The following is a 12,993-nucleotide window of genomic DNA, read 5'->3' as shown; positions in this document are numbered from 1 at the left end:
TGTTTTGGTATTGCCTGTTCTTGTAGCCAACTACAGGCGGACCTGTCTGTAATGAATTTCTTGTCGGATATCGTCAGATAGTAAAAAGGTTGTCCCATTAAACAAGCATAATTGTATGTTAATTAAAAATAATGTATATTAAAGGTACTCCTAATTGCTATTTAAAATTTGATGTACATTAAGATTTACTACCAAAAAACATTCAAATCGAGGAAAAAACCCAGAAAACACAAAAAATAAAAATATAAAAAGTTCAATGTACCTAAACCAATACCAAACAGGGGCAAAAGTATGGATAACTCTGACATTCTTATACCAAGTACAAAAAAAATTAAAAATACATTTTCAGAATATTTCACTGTACTATGCTAGTGGCAAACTATTTACAAGCTGCTGCCTAACAAACGAGGCCCACATGCCAATCTATAAATATGCGTGTGCCCGCTACGAAGTTTTTATTGAATTCATTTTATAAATTGCCACATTACATTTAAGTGCCGCCCAGCCAATTGTTAAACTGACAAATTAATAACATAAATCTGTGACCTCTGACATTCCCTTTTTCCCTGTTCTATTGCCGCAGAGGTACCTCCGGCATTGATATTGACTTGAGGCGCGTCGATATTGATCAATGCCCACAACGCAGTTCCCCCGGCACCAAGCGACCACTAAACATCTTTGCTGGAACGGATAAATGCAAGCAACGCACAACTATGGTAAGATTCCTTCTAAGTACTCGTATAACAGACAACGGGATCAACTGAATATAAGGAACAGCGCACATACATTTACCACGATATTGAGTTTTCGTTCATTTTAAGTTAAGTTCAATAACCAGTAAATAGTTCAATAGTGTCTTAAACATACATATTTTTTATGAGACACTTAAAAGGCATACACGTAAATTGCTAGAGCATTGGGAGATATTTAATTTCAACTCATAACTTAAATTAAACAATTGATTAAAGCAACAATTTATTTCAAACCTAAAATGGACAATATACAAATATGTTATTTAACGATTTTAGCTAACGAAAGAGAAGGCAATTTATTTCACTTTAATATTGAAAATATGGGATCGCCGAAATCATTGGACTATTCCCACTTCTTATTGCTACCAATTTGAGAGATAAAGGAAGATTTTTGAAGCCGCAGATGTTTTTCTATACATAAAAGCATCCATGTACTTATAAAAATTCTATACTCATTTTTTAATCATTATGTATTCGTTATTGAAAAAAAATATAAAAATATAAAGCTAATAGTCTGTAGCTGCCAGTGAAGAGTGGGGAACTGCGTAGCCCAAGGTAGAAAACATTAACGCATAAACTCTTTACAATTATTATGTAGAACAAAGCAATTCAATTCGAAAGCTACATTTTATTCATTTATTTTGTTGGTATGGAAAAATAAATCAAGTACAGCTACTTCTCTTTGAACAACTTTAAATATACTTACTTTTACTCTACCGATAGTGCGAACCCATAATGGGCTTGGGTTTTCGACGCGGCTCCTACAAGTGCCTGTGCCGCAAGGGCTTCTACTTTCCCGATGTGGCTTCACAGCAAAAATTCTTTAATGGCAGTCTGCTGGAGGAGGAATATGAGAAACTGATGCGGGTAAGTGCTTGAAGGCAGCTGTTGAATGTGAGTGGGCTCGTTCGTTCGCCTGCTCGGTTCAAAACAATTGCAAATCAGCAGACTGTAAAAATTCTTGCAAGCCCCACCATAAATGGCTACATCATGGTCCAATGTCCGCCACTGCGTAGCTTGCCGATTTCATTATTAAACAATCAACGCAGCATGTCTGAAAATAAAGAAGAGAAAATGAAATGAAATACAAAATGCTGAGTCAAGTGCTTTCAATAATTGTCGCTGCTTGACGTGCCGCTCCACAATCTCCACTCGCATTAAGCATCCTTATTTTTGCCTTATCATACCCGCAGGGCAAGAATTCCACATACAACAGCAATAACGAATACGAATGCCTGCCCTGTGCCGAGGGCTGTGACTCCTGTGAGGATGCCTCGCCCTGCATTGCGGCTCTGAATTGGCCAATGCGGACCAGCATTTTGGTTCTCGCCTGCATTGTCATCGGTCTGCTGCCACCGGCTGCCTGGTTCACATTCCGCTATCAACAAGTCAAGGTAAGTAAGTAAGTATGTAATAAGTGATGGGCTAAAAACCCGCATGCATGCATGTCCTGCAACATATCGTGCATACAGGATAATGAAGTTAAATAGCCGTGTAGTGGAAAAAAATAACTCCAGTAGCAGTCACAGCTGCATTTTCAAGTGTTTCTCTTGGCCAAATAATACAATTACTTTACGTTTCGCTTCCTTGATTACTTCCTCCCTCAGTGCTGTTCTACGAAATTAAATGAAAACTTTCTTCATATAAAAGTCGGCGGAGTCAGTGCTGCAGGGCAAGTGTTTTTACTTCCACAATGCTGACTGGTTGACTGCTTGGCTAGTTGGCTGGTTGGCTGGTTGGATGGTTGGTCAGCTGACTGTCAAATGCCTTTGCTCCTGAGCATTTTCAAGCTAAGCTGCTGTCATTGAGAAGTTAAGCAGCTTAGCATTGTTAGTTGCAAGTTAATTTTGTACGTGCTTCTGTGTATCTAAGTATACACATATATATATATTTAGGTATATATATATATTTCCCCCGCATCCTGCTGTGGTCTCCAAAAGTTTGCGCACGCCGGCAACGGATATTGTCGAGCATAAACGGAAGTGGAAACATTCGCACGAATTTCGACTGACTTCCGGCTGCATTGCGGCATGCGTCCTGCTACATTGTCTGCCACCCCCGCTGCCACTTGTGCGCTCATTAAATGAACTTCTTCAGACCCTTTCCTTCGCATCGCCACCATTTTGTTTGCATCAGACGCTAAGCTGTGCAGCAGACTGCACGCAAACATCTCTGGCGTATAATTTAAAACCATTTTGAACTTTGCCATGGCGCGCAGAAAAAAAGTACAGAATATAAAAACTTACTTATATACCCAAGTATTGTGAATTATTCAATTCCCCAGTTTATGTCTGCCATTTTTGCTGCGTGTCAGCCCTTTCCGTTGCCACACCCTCCCTTAGGATGACACAAGGCAACGCAAGGCAGCCAGCTAACTAAACTGTTTTCATTCCTAATGCGATTTTGTCGCATTTGTGTCCACGTCCGTCCTTCCTCAGAACGGCGACACTGCAAACTAATTAAATGGCACAAAACACACTGCTGTATGGATGTTGAATGCCAAGGAACTCCATCGGACATTTCTGTCTGTCCATTGTCTGTCTATCTATCTGTTCTTGCTTGTCACTGCCTTTCTGTGACTTTCAGTTTGTCGTGTGCAATTGGGCAAGTAAAATGATTTCAATTTGATTTTCAACACAACTGAAATGCGTGCTGAATCATCTATCAGAGTGCAAAGGACCAGCTTTTCCATGCAAATATTTGTTATTTCTTGGAATTACTGAATAAAATGATTCAACTGCATAACTCTAAATAGAAAGGCTTAGGACTCTTTAAAAATGTGATCAAACTCTGATTTCTAAAAACCGAAACCCTTATGCCGAAATAATTTTACTGTATGGAGTCCGTGTATTTTATTTTCTGCGGGAGTTGCTGCAGTGCTGAAAGTCCTTTTGAAATGCTTTCCTTTTATTGTAAAGGCGAATACATTCATGGTAAGATCGATTTGAAAGGAGAAATCAAAAGTTTTCTTGGTAACCCTGGCAAGAATGGGTTTCTTAAGTCATGCGCAAGAACTCGATCCCTTATACCTTAACTAATTAAAAATAGTAGAACAGCTTGTATCAATTTATTATTATTTATGAGTTTTAAATGTGTTTGACAAAAATTACTTTAAAGTCAAAACCATAACTGGTTGCCTACTATTTAATTAAAAAGGGCTTGCAGTCTTTATTTTTAGCTCAGCTTATTCTCATTTAATTCCATCCAGAAAATATACTGACATGCATATGCTGATAACAGTTAATTAACCACAGTTCGTCGTTTATTAAATCTACCTTTATTAAGTTAATAAATTAAATTGTAGCCTTGGTAACATACTTCATAACTTTTTCAGGTCGTACGAGCCGCAAGTCCAGCTCTGTTGCGTGTCATTGCGCTGGGCGCTTTCTTCATTTACTGCACGGTATGTAATGGTCTTAAAGTTATGCTAAAGTTAAGGCCAAACTAATTTTGTTTTGCAAAATATTCTATGAATAAGCTTTGCGAAAGTTTTTCCTCTTACATGATTTTCATTTCCGTTCATAAAAACCTCAAGCCACATAAGAGCATTTACATTTAAGCATTTAAGCGAATTTACAAAACTCAAAAAGAGAGAGGATGCAAACAAAATCACTTTAAAACGCATCAGTGACCACAGTCAATTTAAATCAATTTCTACGCAATTTAATTTGATTGATTTATGACTCATGACAAAAAATAAATAAATAATGGCCTTCTGGCCAAATAAACAACTTAAAAAGAGAAACGAGACTGGCCAAACCAAGTCGGCCACAGAAACAACAAAACCTATCCGTAACCAAAGAGAGGCAGTGCAAAGAAATCGTAGATAAAATATTGAGCTATTGCCACCACAGCACTCATCAGTGGACAATACTACTATGATGCTGTCGATGCAGATGAAGCTATTAGTATGCTCTTCCTTTTTATGTATATTTATATATTAAAAAACGTATATACATATTTATGTGCACAGCTTTATGATTTTTTAATACCTAATCCCAGTCTGCTCCATCCAGTGTATATTTATACATACGTATATAATGTGAAAAAATGTGCTGCCCCCACATTGATTTATTAATGCCATAGTAGATAGCACATATAAAAATTGTATATATCATTTTGAACGAAAAAAAAGGCAGAAGAATAGAAAAATATTTAAATATTTATATTGATATTTCTTGTGCTTGAGTTGCGCATCATTTGCAGCTAAATAGACAACAACTGAGAAAAATCGTGCATATACCCATATGTGTGCCTTAACGTATATATGTATGTGTGTGTGTGTGTGTGTGTGTATGTGGGAGGGTGACCCATTTGCAATTCGAATTAGGCGACCGTTTTGCAACAATAGTCAGAGAATTTCTAATAGATTTGTTTGCGAGTATGTGGCTTGTCTTGAGTTTGGCATTAACCTTTTTTATCTTTTTGCAGAACATTGTCATGTATCCAAATCCGAATCTCTACACATGCACTGCGCGTATTTGGCTGCGTGAGCTCGGTTTCTCTTTGACATACGGTGCTCTAATGCTGAAAACTTGGCGGTAAGCGCAAAAAAGTATGCTTTGGAATACGCAAAGAAAATAAATCTCTATTTGTGTAGGATTTCGGTGATTTTTCGTGTACGCTCTGCCAAAGCTGTGAAAATAACAGATGCAGCTTTGCTCAAGCGTCTCGGAATCATTTGTGGAGCCATCGGTACCTGCCTCCTCGTACGCACTCTTGTCTCTCCTCCGGACGTTGTCGTGGGCCGCACTGCCGATGACCTGAAAGCATTTCTATGCAAAACCGATTGGTGGGACTACACATTCACATCCAGTAAGTAAAGGCCCTTTGACAAAAAGTTGGGCCGCGTTTAGCTCTGAAGCAAGGCAACAACAGGGCACACGTTGCTAGGCAACGTATGAAAATAATTTGCGATGCATTCGCCCCAAAATTGAAGCACACAATGGACTTGCCCCTAAAAGCCACTGCATTGCGCACGCACGCTATGAAATGGAAGCACCTGCAACGCACAAAAAACACATAAAAACACACAAAGGACATTTCGAATAACAATGACTGTTATGTTACACACATGCAATATTTGCATGAAGTCCAAACAACAAGAAGTACAAAATTAAAAACCATATCAGCAGCATGTGGAAAAAGGAAAAAACTTGCATACATATGTATGCATTTATACGAGTGCATGATGGAGTATAGAATACCGAGAAAAGTATAGCCATATTCTTAGCAATGTGAAAAGGTTCATTTCGTAACAATGTTGAAATTAAGCTTTACTTGACCCAATTCACATACATGTCTGTTCAATCATGGTGGATGACATTTCTTTGTACCAATACAAAGAACAGCTTTGTCTTTTTGATTTGTCTCTCACACACTACATTGACAGTGCGATATTGATTGTTTCCAGCTAAATTTGTTAAAATGTGAAATATTCTGAATTTAAGATTCGTGAGAAATGAACAATTAATTAAAGTTGATATTGTGGAATATAGAAGAAGTTAGATATATGCACAAATCACTTTTTGTTGAATTAAAATGACATGCTGAACTGTAATAAAAGGAACTTTCTTTGTCCAGCATAGCACATCCACATTTTTAGTTCATATCATTTATAAATGGAAATCGGTTATCCCCTTTAAATGCACGCAATTTTAATTAAAGTCACTCATTTTTATTGCAATTTTCGCGCATCAACATCAACACTGCCAGTTACTATGGAAATGCGTTCTAAATGCCTTCATAGTGCTCTAGAGCACGTAGAGCGCGTTACAACACTTTTAATTGTATGCTACGTAAAGTGCATTAATTTAGCGCAACAAAGAGTGCAACTGTTTTTTGTCATCGTCCCGTAGCAAACTTTTATATTACAAGTAGAAGCTGTACATTTTAATTTTGGCGCACTTATACTGAGAAAAAAAGTGTGACATGTATAGTACAGAGAGATAGCTTATGACTTTTTAGCTTTCATATTCATATATTCTAGATGTAAATTATATTTAGATTGATTAAATTTTTCTTCCTAAGCTATGGTGCTCTCTATAAGCATATTCGACCAATTAAATAGCATGTTCGTTTAAACATACATGCACACGCGCGACTCTCAAGTAGTTCTCGGGAAATTAATTAAACTTTAATTTCGAGTGCCTATAGATTTAAAAAAAATTCAACTAGTGTACTTACTAATGTTTTTATACGTCCCTTTCTAGTGGAGGTATTATTTCTTGCCTGGGGCGTACGGCTGTGCATCATGGTGCGCAAAGCACCGTCCGAATTCAACGAGAGCCGCTTCATATCAATGGCCATATACAATGAATTCCTGCTGACTTGTTTTCTCAATGTGTCTATGTAAGTGAAAGCCCCTCTGAATGTTCAATTAACGCATTTTTTGTTTTCTGCAACTACTTTGCTATTACATTCACATTTGCGTCAATTTTTCAGGCTCTTCCTACAATCGCCTGCCAATCCGGATTTGCTCTACATCATATTTTTTTCCCATACTCAGCTCACAGTGACACTCCTTTTGGCGCTTATCTTTGGTAGCAAGGTGAGCCCATCGCCGACTTCAATTGCTGCAGCTCGATGCTGACAACTGTTTCTGTTCCTCCAATTGCAGGTTTACATTGTGCTGCGTAGCGGCAAATCGCATCAGGAAAATATTGGTCTGGGCGCCAAAGCATCGGGTGCAAAATTCAATTTTCGCCCACAAGTGCGTACCTTCGCCAATCCCAGCTCGATGACAACATCAACCGTTCCCGTTGCGGGCACTACTTCAGGAGGTGAGCAACTAATTTAATGCTATTACATTTAATGCTTTAAACTTATATTTACGGCCGGTCGTCATTAAATCAATTCAGTACGCCAGAGTCTTCACCGTCCATGGTTGGTGGCCTTTTTTTTTTGACCAATGAGCATTTAAAATGTTTAGACCAACACAGACCTTGTTTTTTTTCAAATCCAAATCGTAAAAAATGCCTTTTTCCTTTTTGTTTATGGTTCTGTATGTAAGATACCTAGGCGGATATCCTGTCAATCATTATACTGATTGGTGGATGGCTAATATCAGTTTCTATTTATAAACATTATGAGCATTTTCTTCTTAAGTCGTATTCGGCTTCATGTCTTAATAAGCATATAAGTAAGAGCCAAATGTTGTTCCAAAGCTGTACATTAAATGTAACAACTTTTATAGTATTATGATTTTTTCAGGAGTTAAAACTGAGTTTATATTTAGCTTTTTTACTTGTTAGTTTGGTGGAAGCTTGCTACAAAATAGGCTTATTTATTTGTTATCTATGGTAGCATTACATCGCCTAGTCAAATAATGTTTTGTAAAAGCCTCATTACTTTAATGAAAAGCTACATTATATAATTACCCGGGTAATAGATTTTTTTCTGTTTTTTGAAAGCATTTTATTGTTGTTGTATGATTCTATTAAAACGAAATTTAAAATTTTATTTAAACAAATATTTGTGTAGGAGCTCAGTAAAGCCAGTATTATTTTTCCCTCATAAGATATTACTAATGCTTAGATTAAGCTGTCGCTGTATCTGTGTATGATTTTATTGGTGACCCTGCAGGAGGCTGCTGTATATATTTATTACCTATTATTTAAAAAATGTGGGACATGTCTCTTAAGTGGCGTCAGATTATCGTCCCCTACGACCCCATTGCCTACGCAGGATATTTGCTGGATCTGTGGAAAATAAGACAGCAATGTCGTTTGTTGCTATTTATGTACTCCTCTAACCGTATCTTTTGTCAACTCTGTCTGCGTTGATTTATGTGTACCCTGTACCCTGTACAAGTTAAATTTCACAATGTTTAATTATTGGAAAAAATTATATTTATTCATCGGTCAATTAAGACCTTTCAGTTTGGATACAAATTTAAGACTAAATTTATAAACTTAAGTTTAGCCCTACGCTAGCTGTGGACGCCTTCAGTGACGCTGGCAGCGGCGCTTCCCGTCAGTCGGCGATGCAGCGAACCTCACGTTGAAGAAACTTGGCCATGTCAGCACAATTTGACTTACAGTGAATTTTATGTTGCAACTGCGCTGGCTTGGCATGTGGCGGAAGCCGACGAGACGCTGATTCTGCAGTGCAAGCTGGTGTAACCGAATCGGAGCGTTGACCAGAGTACTTTTAGTGTTGTTATTATTAACTCCTCCCCCTTTAATTGACGCTTGTCCTCAAGCGGTTTCGTCTTCTCCAAATAGCATCAAAAGAATGGTATATTGTTGAAATGTAGTTGGTCATTTCTTTGTGGCTGTAGGTCTTGTATCGCTTTGAGTTGAGGTTGAGGAGCCATTTGCAGTATTATCTTTTGCTGTTTCTTCTTGTTGAGGTAGAATATACTGATGAGTATTACCACAATGCAGATGACAGTGAAGACCCATGAGCTGTGAGCTGCTATGCGTAGTTTATTCAGCTGCTCGGTGTTGTCGATGTGTAAAGATTCTAGAGCTTCCAGAGACAATATTCTAAGTCGCTTGGTTTCCTCTGGGGTGATTTGGATTACTGGGGAGCCCGTTTTTAGTACTGTGGTTTCTAGGTTGGTGAACACTCTGTTGTCAATTGTGATGGATTCATTCCCGAAGTTAATAAGGTAAGATCCGGCCAGGTTCCTTGTGTTGTTTTGCCGAAAGGTCAGAATCCCGTTGAAGTCGTTGAGCATAATGAGTCCGCTGCTGATTTCTTCAATTTTGTCGATGTGGTCGGCGTTACTGAATTCACACAGCGATTTCTCTCCTTTTAGGAGCCTAGGCAAACAAGTGTTATTTCTAAGGTTTACAATTTCATTCTTATGACAAATTTTTATATTATTATAACTCCTGCAATTCTTTATGATCCCGTACATATTTTCTTTGTTCGAAAAAATTTCCCCAAATTGGGTGTTGACAATTGTGTTGTTTTTTATTATTGGTTTGATTAAAATATTTTCATAATCTATTTCTTCCAAATTTGGTATTTTCACCACATATAGTAGTACAGTTTTATTATGTAAAATTGATACGTCTGAGAATTCTAACATCTCTTCGACTGATAAAGAAGGCATATTTCCTATTTTAAAAATGTTGTCTATTTCATGTATTTCCTTTTCACCGAGTAGAAAGGTGTTTATTATGTTCAGTTTTGCCCATTGTATGGCGTATTTAATATTAATAACTTCTTCTTTGATTAATCTTATCTGGTTTTGGAGGCTAATGGCAATATCATGATTAAATTCGTCATCCCTTTTTATGGTGTTTGTCAAACTATTAGTTATTCTAGTCAAGCTATTTAGTCTTTGTTCTAGTTGGTTATTTATAATTATTTGTTTGTTATTGTTTGAAACTATTTTATTAATGTGTTCTTCCAATTTAATAAAATCGTCGTGGTCAGGGCTTCCTGCCACGTACTTCCATGCAGTTCCTATCATATCTATGGCTCTGGTGGTTCTTTTATTAAAAGTGGAGGTTATGGTGTAGAGGATCGAATAGGTTTGGTTTATTTCGTGGTGCAGAGTATGGTAGAGGCTGCTAAATTTTAGCCCTTGTTCTGTGTGAAATCTGATGGTGTCCAATGCTTTCTCCATCTGATCGAGATCGAGGACGTGAATAATTCTGGTCGTTGCGGTACGTATTTTGCCTAGTCCTAGGTATATTGTTGCAGTTTGCGCGTCTGTGTAGTTCGTTATGTCGACTCCGTACGTCCCAGTTGTTGTCCATGACAACCACCTGTAATTAAGTGTTTTTGATGTTACTCTTGTGTACTATCTTGCCTGTTTTTGTGGTGATTGTTGTGTCGTTATTTTCGTGTACAATCTCTTTCCTGAATCTTGCTGATAATTTCGACCCTAACCTAGTGTTGACTTTCACGAATATTTCGTCACCGGGTTGGTATGTCTTTAGGGATTTCCTACTCCTGTTGTGGTATGCTAGGTCAGTGCTCTGTTTTTGTTTAAGTCGGTCTATTTCGTCCAGTCTGGTCTTTTCGTATAGTTCTGGGTCAGTAGTTATTATTCTTCCAAAAAACACTTCTAGTGGTCGTTTTTTTGTAACGGAATGAAAGGTGTAGTTATACTCGTAGATGGCTCTGTCAACAAGTTCTTCGAATGTTCTGTGAATTTTGTCTTTTCTCACAACCCGCATTATTTCTGACAGTGTAGAGTGGAATCTCTCAATCTGTCCATTAACTGTGCTCTTATAAGGTGGGACTGTAAAAATTTCGATTTTAAGCTGATCAACGAGCATAAACTTAATTGAAGCAGAATTCAGTGATTTTTCATTGTCCATGACAAGGTATTTAGGGACACCAAAATAAAAAATTAAATCTCTTAGTGGGGTTTTTATGTCTTCAATAGATTTTGACTTTATAATCCTTCCCTGTGCCAGCTTTGAAAACTTATCAATGGCAGTCAAAACTAATTTCCCCTCTGTCGAGTAGATATCTATATGGACAATGTGGCCGGGGTATTCTGGAATCGGAGTTTCTTTCAATTTTGGATTTGTTGGATGCCTATCGTATTTTTGTTCTTTACAGGTTACGCATTGTTTAACCAAACTCTCTATCTTTTGCTTCATCTTTGGGAAGTAGAATCGTTCGGACAGTTGGATTTTATTTTCTAGCGCGTTGCGATGAGCACGGAAATGTGTTTTTATAATTTCTTCCTCCTGTTGTGCCTCGCTTGTCAAATCTTTTACCATTCTTTGGGTAAATCTAACCTTGTAATTACCAAAATTATCTGGATAAATCTCCTGAACTTTGCCCATTACATCTTCTGTTGTATAAATTCCGTTAATAACCGAGGGATTAAGATATTTTTTTAAAAGCGTCTTTAGTTCGTCGTTGTCATATGTCTGGCGGTAAATGTCATGCCTGTGAAATGTCGGAAAGGGTATGCTAAATTTGTACTCGGAAGAATCTGCTTTATGAAGGAATATTTGATTTCTAAAAACGTTGATGGGCACCTCCATGCTAGGTATTAGGTTGTGGCTAGAACTCTCGTCGCTATGCTGGGTGCTAACTGAGTTTAATTCAATGGGGTTCGTTATGCGGGACAGAGCATCTGCCACGACATTATCTCTTCCGGGTTTGTAGAGTAATTCGTAGTCGTACTCTTCTAAAAGTGCCTTCCATCTTTTAATTCTGGGATTACCATTCCAACTACTTAGTGAATGGGTAAGAGGCTGATGGTCCGTGAAGATTTTTACTTTGGCTCTGCCATATAGATAATTTCGCAAGGCTTTAAGGGCCCAAACTATGGCTAACATTTCTTTCTCGTCAGCTGCATAGTTTTCTTCTGCCTTTGAGAGTGTTCTAGAAATAAAGGATATTGGCTGATTATTCTGGGATAAAACAGCGCCTATTGCGAAATTGGAAGCATCTGTGGTGAGATGAAATTCTTTACTAAAGTCGGGGTACTTCAAGACTACTTCGTTGGATATAAGAGAATTTTTTATTTTGCGAAATGCCTCTGTTGCCTCTTGGTTGAAATTGATTGCCTTTGTCTGAGAGGTTTTTTTGTTAACGTGTCCATCCACACCTCTCAGCATAGAAGTTAGGGGCTTGGCCAACTTTGCGTAATCTCTGATGAATCTTCTGTAGTAACCTGAGAGACCTAGAAAGGCTCTCAGTTCTCGGACTGTTTTCGGACATGGGTATTTGGCTATTGCCAAAACTTTTTCTGGGTTGGTCTCCACTCCTTTGTCGGAAATGACGAAGCCTAAAAATTCTACCTTGGATTTGAGAAACTCGCATTTGTCCAATTGGCATTTTATATTGGCCCTTTGTAAAGTTTCGAATATTGTTCTGATATTCATAAAATGGGATTTTTCGTCTTTACTGAAGATTACGATGTCATCTATATAAATGTAGCAAATTCTACCTATGTGCTCGCGTAGGATGTCGTCCAAAGCGCGTTGGAAGATAGAAGGGGCATTTTTTAGCCCAAAGGGTAGTCGTGTGAACTCATATTTCGCATTGTTTATTGAGAACGCCGTCTTTTCAATATCGGACTCTTTTAATTTTATTTGATGGAACCCGCTTTTAAGGTCAAGCACCGAAAAAAACTTGTTGTTACCCAACTGAGAAAGAACCTCGTTTATTTCGGGAATAGGGTATCTGTCGGCCACTGTGACTTTGTTTAGCTTCCTATAGTCGATTACTACTCTGTATTTTTTTTCCTTTGAGGCGTCCATTTTTTTTGGTACTACCCACACGGGTGAGTTATACGGGGACCTAGAAGGTCGAA

General features: G+C 37.9%; 1 protein-coding gene across 1 annotated transcript in view; it reads left to right on the top strand.

The window, feature by feature from the left end:
- The window catches only part of LOC115630544, a 51,612-nt gene that overhangs the window by 31,919 nt on the left and 6,700 nt on the right, over positions 1–12,993 (top strand). Inside the window, exons 4-12 of the mRNA XM_030527157.1 lie at positions 584–716; positions 1,476–1,619; positions 1,946–2,146; positions 4,087–4,155; positions 5,184–5,293; positions 5,353–5,567; positions 6,965–7,103; positions 7,197–7,302; positions 7,372–7,534. Coding sequence (XP_030383017.1) covers positions 584–716; positions 1,476–1,619; positions 1,946–2,146; positions 4,087–4,155; positions 5,184–5,293; positions 5,353–5,567; positions 6,965–7,103; positions 7,197–7,302; positions 7,372–7,534 — 1,280 coding nt within the window. The remainder of the gene's footprint in view (positions 1–583; positions 717–1,475; positions 1,620–1,945; positions 2,147–4,086; positions 4,156–5,183; positions 5,294–5,352; positions 5,568–6,964; positions 7,104–7,196; positions 7,303–7,371; positions 7,535–12,993) is intronic.

This window comes from Scaptodrosophila lebanonensis, unplaced genomic scaffold (genome assembly GCF_003285725.1).
Source record: "Scaptodrosophila lebanonensis strain 11010-0011.00,11010-0021.00 unplaced genomic scaffold, SlebRS2 tig00000001-arrow-pilon, whole genome shotgun sequence".
NCBI lineage: Eukaryota > Metazoa > Arthropoda > Insecta > Diptera > Drosophilidae > Scaptodrosophila > Scaptodrosophila lebanonensis.
Note: the sequence above shows the minus strand (reverse complement) of the source record. Positions and strands in the feature narration are given on the sequence as shown.